Below are 23760 nucleotides of genomic sequence, written 5' to 3'. Positions count from 1 at the left end.
GCAACGGGAGAGGCCACAACAGTGAAAGGCCCGCATACCGTAAAAAAAAAAAAAAGTTTTCATTACGTTTAAGTAGGGAATCGCATGCAGAAATACAGTCAAGAAGGCTTTCTTCACTTAACTTCTGTGGAACCCAAACCTCAATGCGATTAACATAACCAAGCTGGTGCAGATGATTTTCAATGCTTGATTTGGATATTTTGAGTATGTTGGCTATCTCCCACGTGGTATAATGTTGATTGTTCTCAATTATGTCTCAGTTTGATCGTTATCAATGTCAACTGGTCTATCCAGTCATGGAGCATTGTCCACTGAGAAATCTCCAGCATGAACTTCGTAAACCACTTTCTTTTTTAAAGTTTTTATTTATTTATTTTTGCTGTGTTGGGTCTTCGTTTCTGCGCGAGGGCTTTCTCTAGTTGTGGCAAGCAGGGGCCACTCTTCATCGCAGTGCGCGGGCCTCTCACTATTGCGGCCTCTCTTGTTGCAGAGCACAGGCTCCAGACGCGCAGGCCCAGTAGGTGTGGCTCACAGGCCTAGTTGCTCCGGGGCATGTAGGATCCTCCCAGACCGGGGCTCGAACCCGTGTCCCCTGCATTGGCAGGCAGACTCTCAACCACTGCGCCACCAGGGAAGCCCCCGCAAACCACTTTTGACACGTTCGATCAGTCACAGCACCTCTCCATACACTGCACAAATCTTTTTTTGCACTGCGTTTTTACCTTTCTTGAAATAATAGAGCACAGTATGCCGAAAATGTTGCTTTTTTTCTTCCATCTTCAATATTAAAATGGCTATACAAAAACTCACCAATTTTGATCAATTTTTTAAAAATGCATGCCAATATGACAGCTGTCAAAATACGATCTAACAAAATTGTTTCAAATGAACTTAAAGACAACTAAGCACTATTAGAGCCATCTTACGGAAAAAGCCAAATAACCTTTTTGGCCAATCCAATATTTTAAGGCAGAGATCATATTATACTCTGGAATGCCATTGTTAGGGATCAGTAAGGATTAAGTGAGTAATTAATCAATAATCAGAGGTGGGGGCTTCCATGGTGGTGCAGTGGTTGAGAGTCTGCCTGCCAATGCAGGGGACACGGGTTCGTGCCCCGGTCTGGGAGGATCCCACATGCCGCGGAGCGGCTGGGCCCATGAGCCATGGCCACTGAGCCTGTGCGTCCGGAGCCTGTGCTCCGCAACGGGAGAGGCTGCAGCAGTGAGAGGCCCGCGTATCGCAAAAAAAAAAAAATCAGAGGTGGGTAACTGATTTTCCCTAAGAACTTTGGATCAGGAATAGCAAATGATTTAAAGTAGAACAGCCAGTGTCGACTTCATGGGAAATAAGTAAAATTAGTCTTTGGTGACCTCTCCTACTCACGTTTCTTCTTCTCTTTTTATTCTATCCTCTATCTATCATCAGGTGGCTATTCTATGTTTAACTGCTGTTCTTATCCACTATCAATGAATCTCTGGTAAAAAGCTTACTAGTAATAGTTTAGGGCCGAAGTCTTCCTGGGGTATTTAAAAGAGAACTCAAAAATGAAAAACAAGTCTTCAAGGCTCCTGATATAAAGCTATAATGCCAGAATAATAGGCAGTGGGGGCAAATTTGGGAATAGAGTTTGTCTTCTTGGAACTAGTGTCATAGCATGGGTTATAAAGAGAACTATCAATACTGCATTTGTATGCATAGAAAGCAACAGAATATTATATATGAGAGTTAATCTTACATCTCTCCTTCTATTTTCCTTCAAAAATTAAATTGCTCTGTAAGCAACAAGGATATATTATATGGCACAGAGAAATATAGCCATTATTTTGTAATAACTTTAAATGGAGTATAATCTATATAAATATTGAATCAATATGTTGTACACCTGAAACTAATATAATATTGTAAATCAACTATACTTCAATTTTAAAAAAAAAGGTTAATTTGTTCTACTACCAGGAGCCCAAGACTCAGGATAATATTCCCCCATGTTGTCCCCATCCTTGGCTTCTGGTCTCATGACTACTTCTTTAGAGAATAACTCTGTGCCTGAAGAACTTCTCTCAAATTCCAGTTAGTCTCTTAGCTTATGAGTGAATGAATGAATAAAAACTTTAAATACTATATCTATACATTTCTTGAACTTTTTTTTTTTTTTTTTTATAAATTTATTTATTTTTTTATTTTTGGCTGTGTTGAGTCTTCGTTGCTGCACACAGGCGTTCTCTAGTTGCAGAGAGCGGGGGCTCTTTGTTGCGGTGCACAGGCTTCTCAGTACAGTGGCTTCTCTTGTTGCAGAGCACGGGCTCTAGGCTCATGGGCTTCATTAGTTGTGGTGCACGAGGACTTAGTTGCTCTGCGGCATGTGGGATCTTCCCAGACCAGGGCTCGAACCCATGTCCCCTGCATTGGCAGGCAGATTCTCAACCACTGCGCCACCAGGGAAGCCCATCTTGAACTTTTTTGACATTAATCTGCTTGAAGGGAGGGAACTGAACTAATTGTTTCTTTGTAGTATCTTCTAGCTGCAGGATTGTAGGATTATGTAAACAAACATGTAAAATGGATATATAGCCATGGGTCATTACTAAATTGCAGGGAGCTAAGAAACTATACAAGTTGAAAATATAAAAGAGTAATTGTAAGGGTTGAATCCTCAGAGGTAAACAAGAGATGAAAGGATCAGAATATAGTCCTGGGCTGTACAATACAGTAGCCACTAGCTTCATGTGGTTGAATTAAAATTAAGATTAAAGAAAATAGAGATTAAAAAAAAATTAAATGATATAAAAATTCAGTTCCTCAATCACATCAGCCACATTTCAAGTGCTCAGTAGCCACATATGACTAGCGGCTATAAAACTGAACAGTACATAAAATATTTTGATCATTGCAAAGAGTTCTATTGGCAGTACTTGTACAGGCTGTAATATCTAGTCTGGGATGCTGATAAGGGGGTCTCGTCATATTAATTTTTCAAGGATTTCCTTACTGCACTTTGTCCTTACAACAAAAAAGAAAAAAAAGAGAGAAAAAAAATTAAAAGCATTCTATACTCCTGCCCTTTTCCAGCAGTATGTATCTAGAGCAAGGCTACAAAAAGCAAGAAGAGTATCTTCTTAAGAAGTCAGTCAAGTGAGAATTTAAGAGTATTGTAGCATTTTAGAGCTGGAAGAAGATATTAAAGATCATATAGACCAGCACTTCATTTTTATGATGAAAAGTTGAAGCCCAAGAAAGGGAGATGACATGTCCAAGGACATACAGGAGATAAATGACAGAACTAGGTTTATAAGATCTCCTGATTCACTTTCAAATGCTCTTTTCACAGTGCTATAATACCATTTATTCATTCAACAAACATTTGCTGAGTTTCCCCATATACATGACAGTATACAACTTTCATTTGTTCCAGAACTGATCTGTAGGCTCTGGAAGAAGTATGTTGGGAGGATTTCCAGATTCATTTACTCCATGGTGCTCTTGAACAAAAATTCCCCTTCAAAAATCCACAACAGAATGGATACTACAGAAATAAAAGGGCTGGAATATTTGTAAGATATGTATAGTAAGATTAAAATACATAAAGACATTTAAAGAAATGAAAATTGCTAACATCATAAAAATGTCTTGTTAAATCACTTAGTGATTTACTGAAAGAATCAGAAATAAGAAACTAAGTGTACTATACAATAGAATACTATTGAGCAATAAAAAGGAATGAATTACTTAGACATACTACAATGAATGAACTTCAAAAGCATTATGCTAAATAAAATAAACCAGACACAGAGACTACATTTTGTATGATATATGAAATGTCTATATGACATGTCCAGAAAAGGAAAATTTATACAGACAGAAAGTATATTAGTGGTTGCCTAGGGCAGGGTACGGAAAATGGATTAACAGTAAATGTGCATGAAGGATCTTATTGGGGCAAATAAAATATTCTGAAACTGATTTATGATGATAATTTTACAACCTGGTAAGTTTACTTTTAAAACCACTGAATTGTACACATGAAATAGGTGAACTATGTGACATGTAAGATATGTATACACAAAAAAGAATCCAGATGTACTGACTCACTGACTTTGCGTTCTCCTCTCTTTTTGTAATGCTAGACAGTGCCCAAAACTCTTTGTGAACCAAAGAAGGAAAGACAGTTGCTCCCTGGATCCATCTTGTTTTCTGATTACCACACATGAATTCCTCTGCCCTTCTGCATACCAATACCTGTTACCCACACATACCAAAGAAATACATCAGAGCAGAACAAACACCCTCCCTTTCCAATACCTGTAGCCCAAATCCCATGTTAGCTGGCTGAGCACTTTCCCTAACTGCTCTCCAAGATCTTTTTCTTTACTCTAAAAATAATGACAGATTGGCATAGAGCCAAGAAGGATTTCCCTTACTGAAAGGAACCAGGCAGGAATGGCAATACTATAAATAATATTTCCTATAATCAAATCCTGCTGGTGGTGGCAGTGACGGCAAGAGAGAAGAGGAAGTCATGTCAACAGACTGGAAACTCCACCAGTGCTGAGTGCTAACTGTTTGTCAAGGATGTATAGGTTTGTCTTAGCATACTGTTCATAACTATTAGCTCTGAATAAAACTTACCAGTGGAACTGTGCTCTGTCCACTCTGGTGGGGTTTCGTCCTCAGCTCTTTGTACAGGTACCAGATGTAATTGACAGTGTAGAAAAATGAGGAAATGTAGAATATCTAGGTGAAAATCAAAACAGCCCATCATAACTGTCCCACTATGGCTTCCTTCGATTTTCTACATTACTTTCTGCTGTAAGAATCCTACCTACTGGTCTATTAGTAACTTACCATATACTATCCATACCATGCAAAATGGGGCCAAGTCTGGGAAACCTACCCAGGCCTAAAATATGTCCCAGCTTCCTTATTTTATCCTTTTGAATGTTCAGAGGAACCACAGCATTATCCACCTCCTCTCACCCAACTGTTCTAATTTTATGAGGATATCATAGAATCTTCTTCTATTTTATTTTTTAATTGAAAAGGACATAAGAAGGGTACAAATGACCTTATTTACAAAACAGAAGTAGAGTCACAGATATAGAAAACAAACTTATGGTTACCAGGGGATAAGGGGTCGGGGGAGGGATAAACTGGGAGATTGGGATTGACATATACACACTACTATATATAAAGTAGATAACTAATAAGGACCTACTGAATAGCACAGGGAACTCTACTCAATACTCTGTAATGGCCTATATGGGAAAATAATCTTAAAAAAGAGTGGCTATATGTATAACTGATTCACTTTGCTGTACACCTGAAACTAAAACATTGTAAATCAACTATACTCTAATAAAAATTTTCAAAAAAGAAAAGGTCATAAGAATTTCCATTTCTAATAATGATAGCCTAGGCTGTCTTAACCAAACTTTCCAATCAAAAGAACTAAATATGCTGAATAAAATGTTTTTTAAATCTTTAAAAGCATCAAAGAGCTGACAAGATCACAATGAACCAGCAGCACAAAATCCAAGAGAAGGAATTTCTGCTTCCACCTTTGATGAAATAACATGAATAGAATTTGTCTTTCAGCCTTAAAAACTAAAAATTGGACAAAATATATGAAAACACCCTGTTTTCAAACACTGGATAACATCATTACAGAACAGTAATCCCTGAAAGAAGAAAAACGAACAAATTGAGTTCATCAAGTTCCCCAGCTACCTGGCTAGGAAAAGTGAGTGCAGTGATGGGGAATCCAAACAGAGACAAGCTGTCCTGGTGAGTTGTGGAGACATTTCAGTGTTTGGGAGGCTAAGGCAGCTAAAATGTGTGAAGCAAATTATCAGAGAAGAGGCAGACACACAGAGACATAGTGCTCTGGAGATATGCAGAGGTACCTTCAAGTCTTTGATTAAGTATTGATCTACACACATGGGAGAGAAAACCATGAAGAGAAGAGAAAGAAGCACCAGAAAGGAGTAGGTGGAACAATCTCCAAAGGAATCCCTGAAGGAATAGCTTGTGTTCCCATCAGCCAGTGTGGAATGACTTCCTAATCCGTAGGCTGGAATGGCAGTACTGTAGAATAATAAGATAGAATCATAAGCAGAGTATTGTCTTACTATTGGGACCAAATTAGCTGTACATGAAATACTTCCCTAACTAAAGCTTAAAAAGCAAGCCTTCAAAAAATAGGATCAAACAGACTCAGAGTTAACTATATCTAAGACAAAATGTCCAAATTTAAAGGGGATTTATATATGTATATAAAATTTATGTATGTATATAAAACCTAATACCCAACAATGTTAAATCTAGAATGTCTGGTGTCTACTAAAATATTGTAAGTCATGTAGATAAGCAGGAAATTATAGCCCATAACTAAGAGAAAAATTAATCAATAGAAATGGACCCAGATACAACATAGATTATAAAAATGAGAAGACAAAAATGTTAAAGGAACTATTGTAAATACACTCAATATGTCCAAGAAGGTAGAGGAAAGCATGAGCACAACATTGAGAAATGGAAGATATAAAAAAGATCCAAGTTGAAATTCTAGAGATGAAAAATATAATATATGGAATTTAAAATATGGAAAATTAAAAACTGCAAAAAATTAGTAAACTTGAAGACACAGAAATAGAAACTAAAATGAAACATCTAGAGAAAAAAGACTTCGAAAAAAAATGAACATAACTTCAGTGAGCTGTGGAATACAAGTGGGCTAACACACCTGGGATTGGAATTCCAGAAGGAGTAGAGAGAAAGGGAGAAGCAAAGAAAATATGTTTGAGGAAATAATAACCAAAATATTTCCAAATATGATGAAAATATTAACCACCATGTCCAAGAAGCTTAACAAAACCAAACATAAGAAACATGAAGAAACCACACCAAGGCACAAGGTAATCATGAATATAGATGCCAAAGTCCTCAACAAAATATTAGCAAACCAAATTCAACAACACATAAAAAGAATCATACACCATGATCAAGCTGGATTTATTCCAGGGCCACAAAGATGGTTCAGCATATGCAAATCAATCAATGTGATACACCACATCAACAAAAGGAAAGGCTAAAACCACATGACCATCTCAATAGATGCAGAAAAAAGCATTTGACAAAATTCAACATCAATTCATAATAAGAATTCTCACCAAAGTGGGTATGGGGGGAACATATCTCAACATAATAAAAGCTATTTACAACAAACCCATAACCAACATAATACTCAACGATGAAAAGCTGAAAGCCTTCTCACTAAATTCAGGAACAAGACAAGGATACCTACTCTCACCACTTCTATTCAGCACAATACTGGAAGTCCTAGCCACAGAAATCAGACAAGAAAAAGAGATAAAACGTATCCAAATTGGAGAGGAAGAGGTAAAACTGCCACTACCTGCAGATGTGCAGATGACATGATACTCTATAGAGAGAACCCTGAAGTCCCACACAAAAACTGTTAGAACTAATAAATGAATTCAGCAAGGTAGCAGGACACAAGATTAATATACAGAAATCTGTTGCATTTCTTTGCACTAACAATGAAATATCAGAAGGAGAAAGTGAAAAAACAATCCCATTCTAAATCGCATCCAAAAAAAAAAATACGTAGGAGATGAAAGACCAAGGAGATGAAAGGTGTATACACTGAAAACTACAAAACATTGATAAAGGAAATAGACGATGATTCAAAGAAATGGAAAAATATCCCATGTGCTTGGACTGGAAGGCTTAATATTGTTAAAATGGCCATACTACCCAAAGCAATCTACAGATTTAATGCAATCCTTACTAAAATAACCATGACATTTTTCACAGAACTAGAACAAATAATCCTTAAATTTATATGGAACCACAAAAGACCCAGAATTGCCAAAGCAATTCTGAGGAAAAAGAACAAAGCTGGAGGCATAATGCTTCCAGATTTCAGACTATACTACAAAGCTACAATAATCAAAACAGTGTAGTACTGGCACAAAAACAGACATATAGTACAATGGAACAGAACAGAGAGCCCAGAAATAAACCCATGCACCTAGAGCAAAAAGACACATAACATACATAGGTCAACTAATCTATGACAAAAGAGGCAAGAATATACAATGGAGAAAAGACAGTCAGTTAACAAGTGGTGATGGGAAAGCTGGACAGCCGCATGTAAATCAATGAAGTTAGAACACTCACTCACACCATATACAAAAACAAACTCAAAATGGTTTAAAGCCTATGTATAAGACATGACACCATAAAAGTCCTAGAAGAGAACATAGACAAAACATTCTCTGACATAAATCGTAACAATGTTTTCTTAGGTCAGTCTCCCAAGGCAATAGAAATAAAAACAAAAATAAACAAATGGGTCCTAATCAAACTTAAAAGCTTTTGTACAGCAAAGGAAACCATCAACAAAATGAAAAGACAACCTATGGAATAGGAGAAAATATTTGCAAATGATGCAATGAACAAGGGGTTAATATCCAAAATATACAAACAATTCATACAAATCAATATCAAAAAAAAATCAAACAACCCAATCTAAAAATGGGTAGAAGACCTGAATAGACATTTCTTTAAAGAGTACATGCAGATGGCCAACAGGCACATGAAAACATGCTCAACATCACTAATTACTAGAGAAATGCAAATCAAAACCCAGTGAGGTATCACTTCACACCAATCATAATGATTATCATCAGAATGTCTACAAATGATAAATGCTGGACAGGGTGTGGAGAAAAGGGAACCAGCCTACAATGTTGACGGGAATATAAATTGGTACAGCCACTATGGAGAACAGTATGGAGGTTCCTTAAAAAACTAAAATTAGAGTTACCATATGATCCAGCAATCCTACTCCTGGGCATATACCCAGAGAAAACTCTAATTTGAAAAGATACATGCACCCCAATGTTCACAGTAGCACTATTTACAATAGCCAAGACATGGAAGCAACCTAAATGTCCATCAACAGATGAATGGCTAAAGAAGATGTGGTTATACACACACAATGCAATATTACTCAGCCATAAAAAAGAATGAAATAATGCCATTTGCAGCAACATAGATGGACCTGGAAATTATCATACTATGTGAAGTAAGTCAGGGAATTCCTTGGTGGTCCAGTGGTTAGGACTTGGTGCTTTCACTGTTGTGGCTTGGGTTCAAACCCTGGTCGGGGAACTAAGACCCTGCAAGCTGTGCTGCGTGGCCAAAAATAAATAAATAAATAAGTGAAGTAAGTTAGACAATGAAAGATGAAACATTTATATATGGAATCTAAAAAAATGATACAAATGAACTTATTTACAAAACAGAAACAGACTCATAGACATAGAAAACAAACTTATGGTTACCAAAGGGGAAAGGAGGGGGGAGATGGATAAATTGCGAGTTTGGGATTGACATATACACACTACTGTATTTAAAACAGACAACCAACAAGGACCTACTGTATAGCACAGGGAACTCTGCTCAGTATTCTGTAATAACGTAAATGGGAAAAGAATCTGAAAATGAATAGATATATGTATATGTATAACTGAATCACTGCTGTACACCTGAAACTAACACGACACTAAATCAAAATAGTCCAATATAAAATGAAAACTTTTAAATAAAAATAAATTTAAAAAATAAAAATAAAAATTTTTTTTTAAATTTTAAAAAGTTTTAAAAAAGATGTGGTATATATACAATGTAGTATTACTCAGCCATAAAAAAGAATGAAATATTGCCATTTGCAGCAACACGGATGAACCTAGAGAATATTATACTTAGTGAAGTAAGTCAGAGAAAGACAAATATATATGATATCACTTATATGTGCAATCTAAAAATAATACAAATGAATCTGTACACAAAACATAAACAGACTCACAGATATGTGAAACAAACTTATGGTTACCAAAGAGAAGAGGGAATGGGGAGGGACAAATTAGGAGTACGGGGGTTAACAAATACAAACTACTATACATAAAATAGATGAGCAACAAGGATTTCCCATATAGTACAGGGAATTATAGTCAATACCTTGTAATAATCTATAATGGAAAATCTGAAAAAACATATATATAGAACTGAATCACATTGCTGTACACCTAAAACTAACACAATATTGTAACTCAACTACACTTCAATTTAGGAACTTCCCTGGCAGTCTACTGGTTAAGACTCTGCACTCCCAGTGCAGGAGGCACAGGTTCGCTCCCTGGTCGGGGAACTAAGATCCCACATGCCTCATGGCACAGCCAAATAAATTAATGAATTAAATAAAACTATACTTAAAATTTAAAAAGGAGACATCATAATCAAATCACTGAAAGTCAGGAGAAAACAGAAAATACCAAAAGCATCTAGAGCAAAAAGACACATTACATACATAAGAACAAAGATGAGAATGATAGCACACACAATGCAGAAACAATCAGAAACAATGCAATCCAGAAAACATTAGGAGCAACATCTTTAAAATACTGAAAGGGAAAAAAAAAATCTGTCAACCCAGAATTTTATACACAGTGAAAATACCTTCCAAAAAAAGGACTTTTTCAGACAAACAAAAGCTGAGAGATTACACTGAAGTACACCATTACTATAAGAAATGTTAAAAGTAGTACTTCAGGGAAAAAATGTAAATGTAACAACAGATAGAAATTTGGATCTACACAAAGGAATTAAGAGCATCAAAAATGTGAATCATTTGGTGCTTCCTCAAATAATTAAACATAAAATTACTGTATGATTCAACAATTCCACTCTTAGGTATATACCCAAAATAATTGGAAATAAGTACTCAATCACACGTACATGCATGTATATAAAGGTGAAAAGATAGAAGCAGTGCAAATGTCCATAATCAGAAGAACAAATAAGCAAATTATGATGTATACACACAGTGGAATATTATTCAGCCATAAAAAGGAATGAAGTACTGATACATGCTACAATGTACACGATCCTTCAAGACATTATGCTAGGGCTTCCCTGGTGGTGCAGTGGTTAAGAAGCTGCCTGCCAATGCAGGGGACATGGGTTCAAGCCCTGGTCCAGGAAGACCCCATATGCTGTGAAGCGACTAAGCAACAACTACTGAGACTGCGCCACAACTACTGAGCCTGCACTCTAGAGCCCATGAGCCACAACTACTGAAGCCCATGCACCACAACTGCTGAAGCTCGTGTGCCTAGAGCCTGTGCTCCACAAGAGAAGCCACCACAATAAGAAGCCCGTGCACTGCAATGAAGATTAGCCCCCACTTGCTGCAACTAAAGAAAGCCCACACGCAGCAACGAAGACACAACGTAGCCAAAAATAAATAAATAAATAAATAAATAAATTTATTTAAAGAAAATCTTCCCTGTGTTTAAAAAAAAAAAAAAGACATTATGCTAAGTGAACAAAGCCAGACACACGTTTTGAATGACTTTATTACTACATCAAATAATACAGAATAGATATAGCCATAGATACTAAACTCAGATTGGTGGTTCCCAAGTGTTGGGGGTAGGAAAGATGGGGAGAAACTGTTTAATGAGTAAGCTGTTTTACTTTGGAAGGACAGAAATGTTTTGGAACTAGATAGAGATGGTGGTTGCACAACACTGTGAATGTACTAAATACCACTAAACTGTTATTCACTTTAAAATGGTTAATTTCATGTTATGTGAACTTCACCTCAATAAATTATTTTTTAAAACCTTTGTGCATAAAAGGACATTATTAAGAAAGTGAAAAGACAACCTAAAGAATGGGAGAAAATATTTGCAAATGATATATCTGATATGGATCTATTATTCAGAATATATTTTAAAAACTCTTACAACTCAACAACCAAAAGACAAAGCTGGGCTTCCCTGGTAGCGCAGTGGTTGAGAGTCCGCCTGCCAATGAAGGGAACACGGGTTCGTGCCCCAGTCTGGGAAGATCCCACATGCCGTGGAGCGGCTGCGCCCGTGAGCCATAGCCGCTGGGCCTGAGCATCCGGAGCCTGTGTTCTGCAACGGGAGAGGCCACAACACTGAGAGGCCCGCATACCGCAAAAAAAAAAAAAAAAAAAAAAAAGACAAAGCTGTGGTGTCACTCTACACAGCTCACCTCCCAATACACACCGAGAGTCCACACAGGCCTCCACCAGCTCTATGGAGCAAAGAGGGCCGAGAGCAGTGGAGGTTGGGAAAGTGACTGGCTGTGAGGGACAAAGGACACCTGCATCAGAGGCTGCATCTGAGTGGAGTCGCAGGCATTTACACAGGCAGCACATCAGACCTCTATCTCACATGGGCCCCCCTTGCTTTGGCACTCCCCTCCTCAGGGGCAAGAGTCCTGGTGTGGGGAGAGAGAAAAACACACACTTAAAGGGAACAGAGCCAGCCTGAGTCCAACCCTCAGGGGTTCTGCTCCAGTAACTTGGGATCAGACCCTGCCCCACGTAGGGTCATGATGGCCACTGAGCAGAGGGAAAGTCCTGCCTCACACAGTACCAGTTCGAGCCCCTCCATCTCCAGCCCCACCCCCTACTGGGGTGATAGCTGCCAGCACACCCTGAGGAAACATGTGACTTGCATACAAGTCAAATCCAGCTCTCCCACCAAAGGCACTGGACACACACAGTCCGTATAGGGACACTCCCTCATAAGAACACCCCTTCAAAACTGCAATAGGTAACTATTTCACCTAAATTCATAGAGGCAGAGAAAGTTACACAAATGAAAAAGCAGAAGAACTACTCTCAATTGAAAGAGAAAAATCCCTGAAATAATGAAACAGAAAGAAACAATTTACCAGATAAAGAATTCAAAACATTGGTAATTAAATTACCAATGTTAACTGAATTAGGGAAAATAACTGATGCAATCAGCGAACATTTTAACAAGCAACTAGAAAATATAAAAAAAGACCCAATCAGAAATGAATAATTCAATAGCTGAAATAAAAAACAACACACTAGAAGGGATGAATAGCAGACTAAGTGATACAGAAGAATGCATAAGTGATCTGGATGACAGAATAACGGAAATCATCCAATCGTAACAGCAGAAAGAAAAACAACTTTTTAAAAAATTAAAGCAATTCAAGAGATCTCTGGGATAACATTAAGCATACCAACATTCACATTATAAGGGATCCCAGAAGGAGAAGAGAGAGTGAAGGGGATCTAAAATGTAATTAAGGAAATTATGGCTAAAAATTTCCCAAACCTGAAGAAGGAAACAGATATCCAGGTACAGGAAGCACAGAGGGTCCCAAACAAGATCAACTCAAACAGACCCAGAACAAGACATATCATAATTAAAATGGCAAAAGTTAAAGAGAATACTAAAGGCAACAAGAGAAAAACAAAAAGTCATATACAAGCGAATCCCCATAAGGCTAAGAGCTGATTTCTCTGCAGCAACTTTACAGGCCAGAAGGGAGTGGCATGATTATTCAAAGTGCTGAAAGGGAAAAGCCTGCAACCGAGGATACTCTACCCAGCAAGACTATCATTTAGAATAGAAGGAGAGACAAAGAATCTCTCAGATAAGCTAAAACTAAAACAGTTCATCAATACTAAACCTACCCTAAAAGAAATGTTGAAGGGTCTTCTCTAAGTGGAAAAGAAATAAGAATCTACAGGAAAGGGGAAATCCCACCAGGAAAGGCAAATATATGTATGGTAAGGACTGGGGATCAACCATTAAATAAGCCAGTAGGTAGAATAAAAGATAAAAAATGGTAAAAGTGACTATGACTACAATAAATAGATAAGGGATAAGCATGAAGATGTAAAATATGACATCAAAAACACAAAATGTGGGGGACGGGAGTAAAAAATGTAAATCTTTTAGAATGTGTCTGAACTTAAAAATTACCAGTTTAAAACAAGTTGATATAATTATAGGTCAACATATATGAGTCCCATGGTAACCTACAATAGATACACAAAAACTAAGAAGAAAAAAAACAGAAGTATACTTCTAAAGAAAATCATCAAACATAGGGGAAGAAACTAAAAGAAGAAATGAACAGAGAAGAACTATAAAAACAATGAGAAAACAAGCAATAAAATAGCAATAAGTACATATCTATTAAAAATTACTTTAAATGTCAAGAGACTAAATACTCCAATCAAAAGACATAGTGTGGGGCTTCCCTGGTGGCGCAGTGGTTGGGAGTCCACCTGTCGATGCAGGGGACACGGGTTCATGCTCCGGTCCAGGAAGATCCCACATGCCGCAGAGCAGCTGGGCCCGTGAGCCATGGCCGCTCAGCCTGCACGTCCGGAGCCTGTGCTCCACAACAGGAGAGGCCACAACAGTGAGAGGCCTGCGTTCCACCAAAAAAAAAAAGACATAGTGTGGCTGACTGGATGAAAAAAACAAGACCCTTCAATATGCTGCCTACAAGAGACTTCACTTCAGGGCTAAAGACACATACAGACTGAAAGTGACAAAATGGGAAAAGATATTTCAAGCAAATGGAAATGACAAGAAAGCAGGGGTAGCAATATTCATATCAGACTAAATAGACTTTAAAACATAGGCTATAATAAAAGACAAAGAAGGGAATTATATAATAATAAAGGGATCAACACAGAGGAGGCTACTACACTCATTAACATATATGCACCCAATACAGAAGTGTCTAAATATATAAAGCAAATACTAACAGACATAAAGGGAGAAATTGACAATAATAAGTAGGGGACTTTAACACCCCATTTACATCAATGGACAGATCATCTAGATGGAAAATCAATAAGGCAACAATAGACTAGTTGGACTTAGATATCAACAGGCCGTTACACCCAAAAAAAGCAGAATAGACATTCTTTTCAAGGGCACATGGAATGTTCTACAGGATAGATCACATGCTACATCACAAAACAAGACTCAACAAATTTAAGAGGATAAAAATAATATCAAGCATTTTTTCTGACCACAAAAGTATGCTAAATACATTAAAGGGATCATACACCATGATCAAGTGGGATTTATCCCAGGATGCAAAGATGGTTCAATATCGGCAAATCAATCAGTGTGATACATCACATTAACAAATTGAAGAACAAAAATCATGTGACAGGGGCTTCCCTGGTGGCACAGTGGTTAAGAATCTGCCTGCCAATGCAGGGGACATGGGTTCGAGCCTTGGTCCTGGAAGATCCCACATACCACGGAGCAACTAAGCCTGTGGCCACAATTCCTGAGCCTGTGAGCCACAACTACTGAGCCTGCATGCCACAACTACTGAAGCCTGCATGCCTACAGCCCGTGCTCTGCAACAAGAGAAGCCACTGCAATGAGAAGCCCGCACACCACAATGAAGAGTAGCCCCCGACTGCCGCAACTAGAGAAAGCCCACACACAGCAGTGAAGACCCAATGCAGCCAAAAACAAATAATAAATTTATAGAAGAAAAAAGATCATGTGACAATCTCAACAAATGCAGAAAAAGCTTCTGACAAAATTCAACATTCATTTATGATAAAAACTCTTAACAAAGTGAGTATAGAAGGAACATATCTCAACATTATAAAGACTATTTATGACAAGCCAACAGCAGCATCATACTCAACAGTGAAAAGCTGAACGCATCTCCTCTAAGATCAACAACAAGACAAGAATGCCCACTCTTGTCACTTCTATTCAACACAGTATTGGAAGTCCTAGCTACAGCAATCAGACACGAAAAAGAAATAAAAGATAAAAGGAATCCAAATTGGAAAGGAAGAAGTAAAACTGTCACTGTTTGCAGATGACATGACATTATGCATAGAAATCCTATAGACACCACCAAAACACTACTAGAACTCATAAATCAACTCCATAAATTTTCAGGATACATAATTAATATGCAGAAATCTGTTGCATTTCTATACACTAACAATGAACTACTATAAAGAGAAATTACGAAAACAATCCCACATACAACAGCACCAAAAAGAATAAAATACCTGGTAATAAATCTAACCATGGAGGTAAAAGACCAGTACTTGGAAAACTCTAAGACATTGATGAAAGAAACTAAAGATGACACAAACAGATGGAAAAATATCCCATGTTCATGGATTGGAAGAATTAATACTGTTAAAAAGAACATAGTGGGCTTCCCTGGTGGCGCAGTGGTTGAGAGTCCGCCTGCCGATGCAGGGGACACGGGTTCGTGCCCCGGTCCGGGAGGATCCCGCATGTCACGGAGCGGCTGGGCCCGTGAGCCATGGCCACTGGGCCTGCGTGTCCAGAGCCTGTGCTCCGCAACGGGAGAGACCACAACAGTGAGAGGCCCGCGTACCACAAAAAAAAAAAAAAAAAAAAAGAACATAGTACCCAAGGCACTCTACAGATTCAATGCAATCCCTATCAAAATACCAATGGTATTTTTCACAGAACTAGAATAAATAATTTAAAACTTTGTATGGAAACACAAAAGACCTTTAATAGAACAATCTTGAGAAAGAAGAACAAAGCAGGAGGAATCATGATCCCTGACTTCATACTACACTACAAAGCTACAGTCACCAAAACAGTATACTACTGGCATAAAAACAGATACACAGATCAATGGAACAGGACAGAAAGCCCAGAAATAAACCCATGCACTTATTGTCAATTAATCTACAACAAAGAAGGCAAGAATATAAAATGGAGAAAAGACAGTGTCTTCAATAAGTGGTGCTGGGAAAACCAGACAGCTACATGTAAATCAAATTAGAACATTCCCTAACACCATATACAAGAATAAATTCAAAATGCATTAAAGACCTAAATGTAAGACCGGATAATATAAAACTAGAGGAAAACATAGGCAGAACACGCCTGGACATAAACACAGCAATATTTTTTTGGATCCTTTTCCTAAATAAAGGAAATAAAAGCAAAATAAACAAATGGAACCTAATTAAGCTTAAAAGCTTTTGCACAGCAAAGGAAACCATCACCGAAACAAAAAGACAACCTACAGAATGGGAGAAAACATTTGCGAATATGACTGATAAGGGACTAATATCCAACATACATAAACAGCTCACACAATTCAACATCAAAAAAACAAATAACCTGGTTAAAAATGGGAAGAAGAACTGAATAGACATTTTTCCAAAGAGGAAATGCAGATGGCCAACAGAAACATGAAAAGGTGTTCAACACTGCTAATCATCAGGGAAATGCAAATCAAAACCACCATTAGAGAGGAGCTTCAAGATGGCAGAAGAGTAAGAGGCGGAGATCACCTTTCTCCCCACAGATACATCAGAAATACATCTACATGTGGAACAATTCTTACAGAACACCTACTGAACGCTGGCAGAAGACCTCAGACCTCCCAAAAGGCAAGAAACTCCCTACCAGGGTAGGGCAAAAGAAAAAAGGAAAAACAGAGACAAAAGAATAGGGACAGGACCTGCACCAGTGGGAGGCAGCTGTGAAGGAGGAAAGGTTTCCACACACTAGAAAGCCCCTTCGCAGGCGGAGACTGCAGGTGGCGGAGGGGGGAAGCTTTGGAGCCACGGAGGAGAGTGCAGCAACAGGGGTGTAGAGGGCAAAGCGGAGAGATTCCCACACAGAGGATCGGTGCTGACCAGCACTCACCAGCCTGAAAGGCTTGTCTGCTCACCCGCCGGAAGGGATGGGTGCTGGGAGCTGAGGCTCGGGCTTCAGTCAGATCCCAGGGAGAGGACTGGGGTTGGCTGCGTGAACACAGCCTGAAGGGGGCTAGTGTACCACAGCTAGCCGGGAGGGAGTCAGGGAAAAAGTCTGGAGCTGCTGAAGAGACAAGAGACTTTTTCTTGCCTCTTTGTTTCCTGGTGCGCGAGGAGAGGGGATTCAGAGCACCGCTTAAAGGAGCTCCAGAGACGGGCGCGAGTCGCGGCTATCAGCGCGGACCTCAGAGACAGGCATGGGACGCTAAGGCTGCTGCTGCAGTCACCAAGAAGCCTGTGTACAAGCACAGGTCACTCTCCACACCTCCCCTCCCGGGAGCCTGTGCAGCCCGGCACTGCCAGGGTCCCATGATCCAGGGACAACTTTCCCAGGAGAACACACGGAACGCTTCAGGCTGCTGCAACGTCATGTTGGCCTCTGCTGCCGCAGGCTCACCCCACATCCGTACCCCTCTCTCCCCCCGGCCTGAGTGAGCCAGAGTCCCTGAATCAGCTGCTCCTTTAACCTCATCCTGTCTGAGCGAAGAACAGACACCCTCAGGCGACCTACACGCCGAGGTGGGTCCAAGTCCAAAGCTGAACCCCAGGAACTGAGCGAACAAAGAAGAGAAAGGGAAACTTCTCCCAGCAGCCTCAGGAGCAGTGGATCAAATATCCACAATCAACTTGATGTACCCTGCATCTGTGGAATACCTGAATAGACAATAAATCATCCCAAAGTGAGGAGGTGGACTTTGGGAGCAATGATAAATATATATTTTTCCCTTTTTCTCTTTTTGTGAGTGTGTATGTATATGCTTCTGTGTGTGATTTTGTCTGTACAGCTTTGCTTTTACCATTTGGCCTAGGGTTCTGTCTCTCCATTTTTTTTTGTTTTTTTTTTAAACTTTTTTCTTAATAATTATTTTTTTAATAACTTTATTTTATTTTATCTTCTTTCTCTCTCTCTTTCTTTTTTTTCTCCCTTTTATTCTGAGCTGTGTGGAGGACGGGCTCTTGGTGCTGCAGCCAGGCATCAGGGCTGTGCCACTGAAGTGGGAGAGCCAAGTTCAGGACACTGGTCCACAAGAGACCTCCCAGCTCCACATAATATCAAGCAGCGAAAATCTCCCAGAGATCTCCATCTCAACACCAGCACCCAGCTTCAGTCAACGACCAGCAAACTACAGTGCTGGTCACCCTATGCCAAGCAACTAGCAAGGCAGGAACACAACCCCACCCATTAACAGAGAGGCTGCCTAAAAACATAATAAGGACACAGGCACCCCAAAACACACCACCAGACGTGGACCTGTCCACCAGAAAGACAAGATCGAGCCTCAACCACCAGAACACAGGCTCTAGTCCCCCCCACCAGGAAGCCTACACAACCTACTGAAACAACCTTAGCCACTGGTGACAGACACCAAAAAAAACAGGAACTACGAATCTGCAGCCTGCAAAAAGGAGACCCCAAACACAGTAACATAAGCAAAATGAGAAGACAGAAAAACACACAACAGGTGAAGGAGCAAGATAAAAACCTACCAGACCTAACAAATGAAGAGGTAATAGGCAGTCTACCTGAAAAAGAATTCAGAATAATGATAGTAAAGATGATCCAAGATTCTATTTCCAAGATCCAAAATCTTGGAAATAGGATAGACAAAATCCAAGAAACAGTTAACAAGGACCTAGAAGAACTAAAGATGAATCAAGCATCGATTAAAAACACAATAAATGAAATGAAAAATACTCTAGATGGGATCAATAGCAGAATAACTGAGGCAGAAGAACGGATAAGTGAGGTGGAAGATAAAATAGTGGAAATAACTGATGCAGAGCAAAATAAAGAAAAAAGAATGAAAAGAACAGAGGACAGTCTCAGAGACCTCTGGGACAACATTAAACACACCAACATTCGAATTATAGGGGTTCCAGAAGAAGAAGAGAAAACGAAAGGGACTGAGAAAATATTTGAAGAGATTATAATTGAAAACTTCCCTAATATGGGAAAGGAAATAGTTAATCAAGTCCAGGAGGCACAGAGAGTCCCATACAGAATAAATCCAAGGAGAAATACGCCAAGACACATATTAATCAAACTGTCAAAAATTAAACACAAAGAAATCATATTAAAAGCAGCAAGGGAAAAAAAACACATAACACACAAGGGAATCCCCATCAGGTTAACAGCTGATCTCTCAGCAGAAACCCTACAAGCCAGAAGGGAGTGGCAGGACATAATTAAAGTGATGAAGGAGAGAAACCTGCAACCAAGATTACTCTACCCAGCAAGGATCTCATTCAGATTTGATGGAGAAATTAAAACCTTTACAGACAAGCAAAAGCTGAGAGAGTTCAGCACCACCAAACCAGCTTTACAACAAATGCTAAAGGAACTTCTCTAGGCAAGAAACACAACAGAAGGAATATACCTACAATAACGAACCCAAAGCAATTAAGGAAATGGGAATAGGAACATACATATCAATAATTACCTTAAATGTAAATGGACTAAATGCTCCCACCAAAAGACACAGATTGGCTGAATGGATACAAAAACAAGACCCATATATATGCTGTCTACAAGAGACCCACTTCAGACCTAGAGACACATACAGATTGAAAGTAAGGGGATGGAAAAAGATATTCCATGCAAATGGAAATCAAAAGAAAGCTGGAGTAGCAATTCTTATATCAGACAAAATAGACTTTAAAATAAAGACTATTAGAAGAGACAAAGGACACTACATAATGATAAAGGGATCGATCCAAGAAGAAGATAGAACAATTGTAAATATTTATGCACCCAACATAGGAGCACCTCAATACATAAGGCAAATACTAACAGCCATAAAAGGGGAAATCGACAGTAACACAATCATAGTAGGGGACATTAACACCCCACTTTCACCAATGGACAGATCATCCAAAATGAAAATAAATAAGGAAACACAAGCTTTAAATGATACATTAAACAAGATGGACTTAATTGATATTTATAGGACATTCCATCCAAAAACAACAGAATACACATTTTTCTCAAGTGCTCATGGAACATTCTCCAGGATAGATCATATCTTGGGTCACAAATCAAGCCTTGGTAAATTTAAGAAAATTGAAATTGTATCAAGTATCTTTTCCGACCACAATGCTATGAAACTAGACATCAATTACAGGAAAAGATCTGTAAAAAATACAAACACATGGAGGCTAAACAATACACTACTTAATAACGAAGTGATCACTGAAGAAATCAAAGAGGAAATTAAAAAATACCTAGAAACAAATGACAATGGAGACACGACGACCCAAAACCTATGGGACGCAGCAAAAGCAGTTCTAAGGGGGAAGTTTATAGCGATACAATCCCACCTTAAGAAACAGGAAACAGCTCGAGCAAACAACCTGACCCTGCACCTAAAGCAATTAGAGAAAGAAGAACAAAAAACCCCCAAAGCTAGCAGAAGGAAAGAAATCATAAAGATCAGATCAGAAATAAATGAAAAAGAAATGAAGGAAATGATAGCAAAGATCAATAAAACTAAAAGCTGGTTCTTTGAGAAGATAAACAAAATAGACAAACCATTAGCCAGACTCATCAAGAAAAAAAGGGAGAAGACTCAAATCAATAGACTTAGAAATGAAAAAGGAGAAGTAACAACTGACACTGCAGAAATACAAAAGATCATGAGAGATTACTACAAGCAACTCTATGCCAATAAAATGGACAACCTGGAAGAAATGGACAAATTCTTAGAAATGCACAACCTGCCAAGACTGAATCAGGAAGAAATAGAAAATATGAATAGACCAATCACAAGCACTGAAATTGAAACTGTGATTAAAAATCTTCCAACAAACAAAAGCCCAGGACCAGACGGCTTCACAGGCGACTTCTATCAAACATTTAGAGAAGAGCTAACACCCATCCTTCTCAAACTCTTCCAAACAATTTCAGAGGAAGGAACACTCCCAAACTCATTCTATGAGGCCACCATCACCTTGATACCAAAACCAGGCAAGGATGTCACAAAGAAAGAAAACTACAGGCCAATATCACTGATGAACATAGATGCAAAAATCCTCAACAAAATACTAGCAAACAGAATCCAACAGCACATTAAAAGGATCATACACCATGATCAAGTGGGGTTTATTCTAGGAAAGCAAGGATTCTTCAATATACGCAAATCAATCAATGTGATACACCATATTAACAAGTTGAAGGAGAAAAACCATATGATCATCTCAATAGATGCAGAGAAAGCTTTTGACAAAATTCAACACCCATTTATGATAAAAACCCTGCAGAAAGTAGGCATAGAGGGAACTTTCCTCAACATAATAAAGGCCATATATGACAAACCCACAGCCAACATTGTCCTCAATGGTGAAAAACTGAAACCATTTCCACTAAGATCAGGAACAAGACAAGGTTGCCCACTCTCACCACTCTTATTCAACTTAGTTTTGGAAGTTTTAGCCACAGCAATCAGAGAAGAAAAGGAAATAAAAGGAATCCAAATCGGAAAAGAAGAAGTAAAGCTGTCACTGTTTGCAGATGACATGATACTATACATAGAGAATCCTAAAGATGCTACCAGAAAACTACTAGAGCTAATCAATGAATTTGGTAAAGTTGCAGGATACAAAATTAATGCACAGAAATCTCTGGCATTCCTGTACACTAATGACGAAAAATCTGAAAATGAAATCAAGAAAACACTCCCATTTACCATTGCAACAAAAAGAATAAAATATCTAGGAATAAACCTACCTAAGGAGACAAAAGACCTGTATGCAGAAAATTATAAGACACTGATGAAAGAAATTAAAGATGATACAAATAGATGGAGAGATATACCATGCTCCTGGATTGGAAGAATCAATATTGTGAAAATGACTCTACTACCCAAAGCAATCTACAGATTCAATGCAATCCCTATCAAACTACGACTGGCATTTTTCACAGAACTAGAACAAAAAATTTCAAAATTTGTTTGGAAAAACAAAAGACTCCGAATAGCCAAAGCAATCTTGAGAATGAAAAACGGAGCTGGAGGAATCAGGCTCCCTGACTTCAGACTATACTACAAAGCTACAGTAATCAAGACAGTGTGGTACTGGCACAAAAACAGAAAGATAGATCAATGGAACAGGATAGAAAGCCCAGAGATAAACCCATGCACATATGGTCAACTTATCTTTGATAAAGGAGGCAGGAATGTACAGTGGAGAAAGGACAGCCTCTTCAATAAGTGGTGCTGGGAAAACTGGACAGGGACATGTAAAAGTATGAGATTAGATCATACCCTAACACCATACACAAAAATAAGCTCAAAATGGATTAAAGACCTAAATGTAAGGCCAGAAACTATCAAACTCTTAGAGGAAAACATAGGCAGAACACTCTATGACATAAATCACAGCAAGATCCTTTTGGACCCACCTCCTAGAGAAATGGAAATAAAAACAAAGATAAACAAATGGGACCTAATGAAACTTCACAGCTTTTGCACAGCAAAGGAAACCATAAAGAAGACCAAAAGACAACTCTCAGAATGGGAGAAAATATTTGCAAATGAAGCAACCGACAAAGGATTAATCTCCAAAATTTATAAACAGCATATGCAGCTCAATATCAAAAAAACAAACAACCCAATCCAAAAATGGGCAGAAGACTTAAATAGGCATTTCTCCAAAGAAGATATACAGACTGCCAACAAACACATGAAAGAATGCTCAACATCATTAATCATTAGAGAAATGCAAATCAAAACTACAATGAGATATCATCTCACACCAGTCAGAATGGCCATCATCAAGAAATCTAGAAACAATAAATGCTGGAGAGGGTGTGGAGAAAAGGGAACACTCTTGCACTGCTGGTGGGAATGTGAATTGGTACAGCCACTATGGAGAACAGTATGGAGGTTCCTTAAAAAACTAAAAATAGAACTACCATATGATCCAGCAATCCCACTACTAAGCATATACCCTGAGAAAACCATAATTCAAAAAGAGACATGTACCAAAATGTTCACTGCAGCTCTATTCACAATAGCCCGGAGCTGGAAACAACCTAAGTGTCCATCATCGGATGAAAGGATAAAGAAGAT

At 38.5% G+C, this 23760-nt stretch overlaps 1 protein-coding gene across 6 annotated transcripts in view; it reads right to left on the bottom strand.

Annotated features, from left to right (window-relative positions):
- The window catches only part of TMEM116 (transmembrane protein 116), a gene marked incomplete at its 5' end in the record, with an annotated part of 144508 nt that overhangs the window by 44504 nt on the left and 76244 nt on the right, over positions 1-23760 (bottom strand). For all 6 annotated transcript variants that reach the window (XM_081253209.1, XM_081253207.1, XM_081253208.1 and 3 more), the window contains one exon: positions 4630-4734. In XM_081253209.1, the coding sequence (XP_081109335.1) occupies positions 4630-4734 (105 nt within the window). The remainder of the gene's footprint in view (positions 1-4629; positions 4735-23760) is intronic.

This window comes from Mesoplodon bidens (genome assembly GCF_964165515.1).
Source record: "Mesoplodon bidens genome assembly, chromosome: 13".
Taxonomy (NCBI): domain Eukaryota; kingdom Metazoa; phylum Chordata; class Mammalia; order Artiodactyla; family Ziphiidae; genus Mesoplodon; species Mesoplodon bidens.
The sequence above is the reverse complement of the archived record's forward strand: the minus strand, read 5'-3'. Positions and strand labels throughout refer to the sequence as shown.